The 10,045-nt window shown below is 42.8% G+C and overlaps 1 protein-coding gene across 2 annotated transcripts in view; it reads right to left on the bottom strand.

Annotated features, from left to right (window-relative positions):
- Positions 1-1,431: 1,431 nt before the first annotated feature.
- LOC117810708 (USP6 N-terminal-like protein) overlaps positions 1,432-10,045 on the bottom strand; it is a 29,279-nt gene continuing 20,665 nt past the window's right edge. Inside the window, exons 4-8 of one of the 2 annotated variants that reach the window (XM_034680637.1) lie at positions 6,349-6,434; positions 6,186-6,225; positions 6,026-6,106; positions 1,856-1,963; positions 1,432-1,632 (exon numbers count right to left, since the gene is read on the bottom strand). In XM_034680637.1, the coding sequence (XP_034536528.1) occupies positions 1,519-1,632; positions 1,856-1,963; positions 6,026-6,106; positions 6,186-6,225; positions 6,349-6,434 (429 nt within the window). In that variant the 3' untranslated portion in view covers positions 1,432-1,518. The remainder of the gene's footprint in view (positions 1,633-1,855; positions 1,964-6,025; positions 6,107-6,185; positions 6,226-6,348; positions 6,435-10,045) is intronic. The other variant, XM_034680636.1, reaches the window with a different exon arrangement.

Raw genomic sequence — 10,045 nt, 5'->3', positions numbered from 1 at the left:
GACTGACTGACTGAGTGACTGACTGACTGACTGACTGACTGAGTGACTGAGTGACTGAGTGACTGACTGACTGAGTGACTGACTGACTGACTGACTGACTGAGTGACTGAGTGACTGAGTGACTGAGTGACTGAGTGACTGACTGACTGACTGACTGACTGACTGACTGACTGACCGATTGACTGACTGACTGACTGACTGACCGACCGACCGACCGACCGACCGACCGACCGACCGACCGACCGATTGATTGACTGACTGACTGACTGATTGACTGACTGACTGACTGACTGACTGACTGACTGACTGACCGATTGACTGACTGACTGACTGACTGACTGATTGACTGACTGATTGATTGACTGACTGACTGACTGACTGACTGACTGACTGATTGATTGACTGACTGACTGACTGACTGATTGACTGACTGACTGACTGAGTGACTGACTGATTGATTGACTGACTGACTGACTGACTGACTGACTGACTGACTGACTGACTGATTGACTGACTGACTGACTGACTGACTGACTGACTGACTGACTGACTGATTGACTGACTGACTGACTGACTGACTGACTGATTGACTGACTGACTGATTGATTGATTGACTGACTGACTGACTGAGTGACTGACTGATTGACTGACTGACTGACTGACTGACTGACTGAGTGACTGACTGACTGATTGATTGATTGACTGACTGACTGACTGAGTGACTGACTGATTGACTGACTGACTGACTGACTGACTGACTGACTGACTGACTGACTGACTGACTGATTGATTGACTGACTGATTGATTGATTGATTGATTGATTGATTGACTGATTGATTGATTGATTGATAAATCACTCCAAGGGTCAGAGGGTGTACTGGCTATCTGTTGTCTTCTTTCTTACTGTGATGGATCTACACTTACTTATTTTCATAAACAAATTCATGAGTGACAACATGACCCTGTTTTACACGTTGAGTCGGCTCTGTGACCTGCACACAGTTAAACAACCTTGACGCTCTGCTGCACTCGTTTATTAAGAACGACAGAACACTTCTTACACAGAATACTCCACTTCCTGTCTCTTAGTCACATGACTACCAGAGCTGCATGAGACGGAAACACTAACGGGTTTTAAAGACAGGAAATAAACCAGCAAATCTTCCACAATACTTTCCAAAGTTAAACAACATATAAACAAACATATCAGTGTCAAATGGTGCTTACAGTGGGGTCGCAAGTCTTTGGCACCTTTATTTTGAAGGTATCAAACCTGAGGTAAAGGGTCCGATGTGTTAAGAAGGTCAGACTGAAGCTCTATTTTGTGCACCAGTCAATTCTAAAACTAAACATGGAGCTGAACCCAGATCTAAAGTACATTAGAGGCCTCTGAATGTGCAGGGTGGTGTTTGAAATGCATCTTTGCATCTCGTGAACACAACATGAACATAAATCTGACCACAGCTTCCCAAAGCTTCGTGCAAACTCTGGACAGTTTGATCCGAACACCGTGAGACTTACTTGACTCCGAAGCGATCCATGAACATGATGTGGTCCCTGAAAGTCCTGTTGATGTCCAGGTCGATCTGTTTGATCTCAGGTGAGTACAGTCGGGCCTGCTCCTTCATTTTCTGAGAGAGAACAGAGAGCTGAGTCAGAGAGGACGGGTCGGGTGGTTAACAGGTACTTGAGTCTCAGTTAAGAGGGATATACAGAGAACAGACCTGGTGCTAAAACAAGTTCCTCTTACAGCTCACTGCTCTTCAAGTTAAATGGTTTTTCTCCATTTTTGTTCATGAGACACATCTTCAGCTTCTTCACAACAGAACCTACAAGCTGTTTATGATCACCCACCTCGTATTTGCCCTCGTTCTCCTTCTTAGTCCTCTCCACGTCCAGCATCAGCGCCCAGGCCCGGCCTCGCAGCTGCAGGGGAATGCCCTTATAAACCCGTTTCACCATCTGACAGCAGAGAGCAGCAGGAAACATAAACACCGGGTGAAGACAGAGCCAGAGGGTTTAGAAAGCCGTTTCAGTGAAGCATGAGTCACCGGAAAGTTTAACCACCTACGGTTTAACCTCCTACGACAACATTCACAGGAACACAGACAAAGTTTTTAAGTGTTTCAAACGTTGAGAACACGTGTGTCAGTCGGACGTGGATCAAGTCTCTGTGGACGGGTTTCAAACTTCAGAATGGGACACATGTGAGTGGTCAGACTGTAATCTAATCCCTCTCTACGAGACGGCGATGGTCTAGGAACACATGAAGTCAAACACCTGACTTTGAACCAGTCGACTGTTTGTGTCCCGTTGGAAAGTCGAATGTGAACGTTTTGTATTTTCACCCAGCACATGATCTCTTACTGAATATTTATCAAGGATTACTTTAAGGCCGGTGAGTCTTTGTTTGATTGTTGAAGCCGGAGATAGACTGGAAAGACAAACAGGGGGGTGATGTACAGCAGGGGTTTGAACTGAACGCGGGCCATGGAGATAATGATTCAGCTTTTATGTCATGCGCTCGGCCGGCAGAGCAACAAGGCCTCTCCGACCTCCTCATAAACAAGCAGGTAATTGATGCTGTTCTTTACCAGGCTGACTCTGATGAATCAAATCCTCATAACAATGGTGGTTAACTCTCGACAGCAAGTCCTGCACATTAAAGGTGACATATCATGCAAAATTGACTTTTTAATGGTTCTCTACCTGAAATCTGTGTCCCTGTCTACAAACCCCCCGAGAATGAAAAAAATCCATTCTGCCCCTGTTCTGATTTCTCCACCTTTCTGTAAATGTGTGTGAAACCAGCCGTTTCAGACTTCAGTGTTTTTGTTACGTAACAACAATATCTGTCACGGAGTCAGAGCTCAGAGCTTGTTCAGCCCATAGACTGTATAAAATAATACTGAATCCCTCCTCCGTTTTTCATTACCTGCACAAATGTGTGCTAACAAGGAGCTTAGGAGGGAGGCATGCTAGTTGTAGGCTGTCTTAATAAACACAAAGGTCGGTTTTACTCCCCACGTCTGCAGATTTGAAGATCTAGTGGATGATTTTTATTTGTCATGGAAAAGTGCTAGCGCTAATTAGCATAGCCACATAGCTACATGTTCATAGCTGTAGCTGTAGCTGTGTACCAGGACACACGCCGACATACTGACAAATAAAACAACAAGAAACACTAAATCTGTGACCAATCCTTCATAAAAGGTCCTGCTGCCTTTCTGGCAGAGGTCGGTTTGACTCCCCACGTCTGCAGATTTGAAGATCTAGTGGATGATTTTTATTTATCATGGATAAGTGCTAGCGCTAGTTAGCATAGCCACATAGCTACATGTTGGTAGCTGTGTACCAAGACACACGTCGACATGCTGACAAATAAAACAACAAGAAACACTAAATCTGTGACCAATGGTTCAGAAAGGTCCTGCTGCAGGCGCCTCTCCGTCAGGATCAGATTCTGGATCAGATTCAGAGGGTTGAAGTAACGCGATCTCTGAGCAGCCGTGTATATTCAGCCAACATGTAAACATTAGATCAACGTGCTGGAGAGCCGAGGCCACACCCACTTCCTGAGGGGGCGTGGTCAGAGAGAAAACAGAGTGTTCTGATGAGGAATGAAGAAGAGGGTTTTTCAGGCATGCCAAAATCTGATTTCAAAGTGTTTTTTTGAGCATAAACTTTAAAGACATGTTTTGGGGACCTCTTAGACCAATATATGTTGATGAAAAAAGCATGATATGTCCCCTTTAAATTAAATGCACATTTCACCTCAGCCTGTTGACACTGTGGCACAAAATGCTCAATTCCGTTATCTTCAATCTGTCTTCACTCTTTTCAAGCTTTTAATTTATTTAGGAAGTACAAACATTAAGTTCATCATTAGTGCAGGAAGGCTACAAAGTCAAGCTAAGCCTTGGGTACATCAGCTGATCTTACCTGCCTTCTCTTGCTGCTCTCCCTGCAAACCTCTTTATAACCAGTGTCATATGTATTCACACTGATGCTCAGTCTGTTCTGTACCCCAGGTCTTTGCTACTGCTCTCCCTGCTGTGGCTTTTCATGTATGCACATGTAAGGAAGGAGAGGTGTGCTCTCCCCGCCTGGCATTCAACATTAGCACATGGCAAAGCTGGGAGCTCTCAGAATAGAGCTATCCTGCTGAATATAACGTATTGCATGCAAATTCTCTTTGACGCCCGGCTACTAGATGAGTCCAGGTGTAGCTGTTCTGGATCAGGACCTGGTCTAATGTGGTCTTAAGGACAAAAAAGAGGAGTTGAAGCTCCTTTTTTTTGCATTTTCACACACAGAATAAAAAGATTGACAGATTTGAAACTGTGTTTTAAGAAGTCTGTAGACTCTTAAATAATCTTGTTCAGACCTGAGAAGTCTGGGTACAGTGGTTTTGGATCAGGACCTGGTTTCCTTAACGCTCTCTTTAACAAATTGAATGCTACCTTAGGGGTCATCCTGCTCACCCTGTTGAGGTTCCTCCTCTATAACAACCAGCTCACTATACATTAGAACCTCTGCACTGGACAGGAGAGGATCATGGTGAGGATAAAAGAAGTTAATGAGGATGTTTAACAGGACGCATTAGTAGTCTCCTGTTCTCCTGAGGACTGGACTCAGAAATAAAAACCTGTTGATAAACTTTGTGTTTGCAGACTGTAAAAAAACAGGACACGATGAGGCAGACATCAGGTGTGGTCCGGTCAGTATGAGCCTCAGTGAGTCTCCCGCTCTGAAAAACACCGGGCTTGGAGCTGCTCGGGGCGGCTGTTTGGTTAAAATCAGCTGATGATGATTTTGAACCGAAGCCTAGTATTGAAGCACAACAGCCTGAAAGCTCTGGAGAGCTGCAGAGTGGAGTCTCTGAGGGGTTGCAATAGGAGAGAAATTAGATTTGAGAATCTTCTCTTCCTAAGATCAACTCTACGATAGCAAAATATATAAATAATCAGAAAAATGCAGAGTGCTTTTGAAGGACAGATCTATTTCCTGCAACCAGAACATCCCCCTCATGAACCATCAACCATTTTTAACAGTGTTCAAAGATAAGCACGACCAGTCCTGTGATTGTAATTTATATTATTTATATTCAAGTAAAAATACACTGGCTCTATATTCACAAACACTTCACCTGCAGGTTTAGACTCACAGATTAAACTCACTGGGATACATCCCCACCATTAACCGTCCATATACAGACCTGATCAAAATCTTAAGACCAGTTGAAAAATTGCTAGAATTAGCATTTTGCACATTTGGATCTTAATGAGGTTTTAAGTAGAGCTACAATATGCAAAAGCAAGAAGGGGGAGTGAGACAAAAAGCACTTTGAAAAAGTAATTTATTGAAAACAGTTAAACTGAAATAGGCGGTTTATCAGCGCTTTTTTCTCAAAGTGAGAAAATAGATTATACTTGCTGTTTGCAGAATCCAGTTGAGATTCATAAAGACTTGTTAAAGCACTATAAGATGATCCACTAACTACTAACACTAGCACTACACCCCTGCATACAACACTGTCCAGCAAGCAAACTACCCCTGCTGGAGCTGAGGGATCCAAAATAGTCAACTTTTCCAAATGTTTCATTTTTTTGCACAAAAACAAAGTGAAACATTTGGAGTTTTCATAATTTAGAGGTTATTATATTATGATTTTACTAGTCTGGCCCACTTCAGATCAACTTGGGCTGTATGTGGCCCCTGAACTGAAATGAGTTTGACGCCCCTGTTCTATCTGGACTCATATTTTAGGGATGACGTTACGCTCTGATCCAGAAGCATTCAGGATGAGCGAGCGTGTCGGAATCCAGTGTTTTGGACTCTGCATTGACAGTTGTGGTGATTCACTGTGTGACCTCGCAGTGTCATTGACCGCTTTCAAAAAACCAGCGCCCACTTCACATACTCTGGAACTCTTTGGCAGTGAAGTCATTGTGAATTAAAATAATAACGCCTGTTTTCACTCCCCATCTGACTGAGGTCTGGTATGTGTGGGCTGGGACTCACCCGGTCACTGTTCCTGTATTTATCCCACTTCTTCACCATCTTCAGCCACTTCTCTGCTCTCTCGATCTCCAGCTGCTTCCTCTGTGAACAGACAGGAGCTGGTGAGGATTCAAACAATGACACGGCAGAGTCCAGGTTCACCTCTGTACACCTTTCTTACCTTTTCCTCGTGTGCTGTCGGGGCCGGCAGCTCGTCCTCACTGAGGGAAAGTAGAAGAAACAAAACGTCACAGGTTAAACTTTAAAGTGATCATAACACAGCTCAACCAGCTGGAGGGAAACTTCTGTCACCTGCATGAAGAGGACATGAAGGTCAGACTTACTGCATGAAGCCGAAGCGGTCGATGACTTTGTAGATACTGTAGTCAGCATCTTCCCAGGGGTCAATCTCCACTCCGCCCTGCCTGCCCTGTAAACACACACACACACAAACACACACACACACACAAACACACACAAACTCAGTTATTCAGGTACAAACAGAAAGATAATAAACAACTCTTTCATGTGCAACTGAACCAGAACACTGACAGTAACACAAACTTTATCCATGCTCGCTCTGGTTTGTACCCCGTGGTCTTTGCTGCTGCTCTCCCTGCCTTGGCTTTGGCATTCCACGTAGGCACAAGGAAGGGCAGGGAGCTCCCAGAACAATCAATCAATCAATCAATCAAGCTTTATTTATACAGCACCTTTCATACAAATAAAATGCAACCCAAAGTGCTTTACAGCGACTGAACACAAGAAAGAAGCAGAAATGAAACAATGGCAAGACATATTAGGGAAGATAATAATAAAACTAATAAGAATAGAAATTAAAAATAAGAACAACATAAAATAAAATAAAACAGAGACTAATGCACACCAAAATAAAATATGTGTAATTAAAATAAGTTAAAGCATCAAAATGAAGAATAAAAATAGTTAAAATAAATAGATTTAAAAGGTAAGGATAAGAGTTGAAAAATAAAACTAAGGCTAAAAAAATATCAATAAAACTGAGTAGATAAATAAAAATTAAATAAATGAATGAATAAATACATAAAAGTAGAATAAGATAACAGTTCAAATTATTAGAATAATAAAGCAACATTTAAATCAATGTTACAGTAAAAGGTAGGTAATAAAATTGTTAAACCCTACATAAAAGCCAGACTGATTAAATACGTTTTTAGTTTACGTTTAAAAGTCTCAATATCTCCATCAGCTCCTCTCAGATCCTCCTGCAGGCTGTTCCATAGTTTGGGAGAACAAAGCCATACCACCAAATCTAACTCTTTGCATTCAAATAATTAATTCTCCTGACGAGAGTGATCTTGACTGAAGTAAGAATGACATCTCGCTAGGAAAGTAAGTTATGTAATTGAGCGTGACAACATTTACTCTGGGAAAATTGCTGTAAGTGCCAGGGTTTGTGAATTAGGGTGTTTTTCATCGAGGCTCTTTTGCATAGTAAAGGTTTATTTTGCACTAAATGAATGCATAACGGGTCATTTAAATGCATGCAAACACTGGTGCACAGAGACGATATTCACTCAGCAGTGCAGTTTGTGAAGCATTTAACCCTTTGCATGCTTTGTGAATAAGACAATCTAATTTTGGTTCATTTATATGTATATTAAGGATGGGAATGTCTGCAGACGTGGGGAGTCAAAGCAACCTTTGTGTTTATTAAGACAGCCTACAACTAGCATGCCTCCCTCCTAAGCTCCTTGTTAGCACACATGTGTGCAGGGAATGAAAAATGGAGGAGGGGTTGAGTTGTATTTTATACAGTCTATGGGCTGAACAAGCTCCGAGCTCTGACTTCCTGTTACAGACCGGATGGCGTTGTGACGTAACAAAAACACGGAAGTCTTAAACGGCTGGTTTCAGCACACATTTACAGAAAGGTGGAGAAATCAGAACAGGGGCAGAATGGATTCGTTTCATTCTCGGGGGGTTTGCAGACAGGGACACAGATTTCAGGGAGAGAACCATTAAAAAGTCCATTTTGCATGATATGTCACCTTTAAGAGTTCTTGTGTTTCTTCTTTATTGCCGTCTTGCTGAATTCCCAGAGCTTTGGCTTTAGACAGGAAGTCCATATGAAGCTTTTTGAGACGTTTCTGGATTGACTTTAGTTTTGTTTGTGCGCTTGAAAGAAACTGCAAATGTACAGATGATTCAGAAGGTGATTCATTTCTTTGCTATAAATAACACAATTTAAGATGGAAGCTTGGGGCCATAAATAAATGGACCTTGGGACGCGATTGGCCCCCGGGCCGTACTTTGGACATGCCTGCTGTAGTATGTTATTTATTAGTCTAATCTTGCATGCTACATTTGGTCTTTTCATGAAGATATTAGAGGACATTTGTTTTAGTGAGCACAAGATGAAAAGTTCAGTCAACAAGCCTATGTGGTTCAGAGAGGGCTTTTATAGAGTCTTGTGTTTGGATCCAGAATGGCAAAACCAAACCATACTCTTCGGTTACACAAGGGCCTGTTATTTAGAAAGGGAGAAGGGTCCAACAGGGCTACATTTAACCAACATCAGCCCTTTAATAGAGACCAGAGAGGGCCTGTCGTCAACCAATTAATGAGGATCACCAAAATCCTCTGGAGTCTCTCTTTTGGAGGGTCATTCATGTGTTTTTCAAATCGAATATTGATCAGTCAAACGGTGGTCACATATCTGGACAGGCTGATAGCAGAGTTGCCAGAAATGTTATATTTGTATGAATTTATTCAGAATCAAATGTAGTCCCAGATTGGGGATAATACAAACGTAACCACTGATATGTCTCTTAAATACAGCCGTAGCAGTTTAGCTTTAATAAGTCAAACTGAGTCCTGAAGACGGTCCAACCCACGCGCTCAGAATCTGCATCAGCAGCACAAAGTTTTGGAGTTATGTTTATATCACGGAAAATCCATTTAGGTTTCAATCTGGTCCCAGTGTTGACATAACAGCAAGGGAGCTAATCCTCCAACAGCCTACCGGAGAGGCTTCTCACTCCGCTCTGAAAAACAACACCCTGCTCTGTGGTTGGCTGCATGGCTGGAAGGCAGCCAATCAGCAGGCAGAGAGAGAGAGAGGGGGTCAGAGCGTGTTCACGGAAACAGTGCGGCTTCTTCATGGTTGAGTCGGCACACTGAGCCCCCCCCCCCTCCCCGAGGCTCTGCGAGTGATGTCAGCGTCATGAAAGTGAGAGGACTAAAAATACTCTGAGTGGAAGGACGGAGTGTTTCAGGAGGAGATCAGAGACATGTGATTTATGCATCTGTCATTCTGCTGAGGTAGTACTACAGGACTCACAGCAGACTCAGGAAAGGAATACATTTAAAACCTGACGTGTGAGACAGAAGCTGCACGGTTTTAACCTAAATTAAAAGTCTGGATTTGGTTCCAGGCTCGGATGTGTCTGTGGGAGTGGATGGCTCTCTGAGCTGTGGCTGGGTATCTAATGAGAAGCAGACAAATCTCCCGGCTCATGCTTGATATCCTCTGACAGATTCAGTCCCTGATATAAATAAAGAGATAAAAATATCTGCTCTCAACTCTTTCCTTGACTTCTTTCAAAGCTTCTTAATAAATGGAGCTCCAAACTTTACTTCAGAGAGGAAGAAAAAAGGAGTCAGTGGTCCACGCAACAAACTGAAATCAGATTCACACATGCATTCCTGAGATTTTCAAGATCATTGGAGACGTTCAGACCTGATATTTGCAGGAGATCTTCCCTTTAAACACACCTAAACACCTAAACCTTCTCCTCCCTAACCTGTAGTTCAGGTTAGGGAGGAGAAGTGTTCAGGACACAGACCCTGACTTTGATTATCTCCGTTGTAATGACACCCCACTCCTGCGGGGGCGCTGTGGGGGCTGCCTTACTGTGATTCACGTTGTAAAGAGCCTCCTTATGGCTAAACAGCTATTGTTAAGTCAACAAAATAGGGACAGCAAGGCAGGTAGTGATGTAAAGTCAGCGCCTACAACTTTAAGAAGCAGATGTTTGGATGCATTTTGGATTCAGATGT

The sequence above is a fragment of the Notolabrus celidotus genome, chromosome 3, assembly GCF_009762535.1.
Source record: "Notolabrus celidotus isolate fNotCel1 chromosome 3, fNotCel1.pri, whole genome shotgun sequence".
NCBI lineage: Eukaryota > Metazoa > Chordata > Actinopteri > Labriformes > Labridae > Notolabrus > Notolabrus celidotus.
This window is presented reverse-complemented; position numbering and strand designations above follow the sequence as displayed.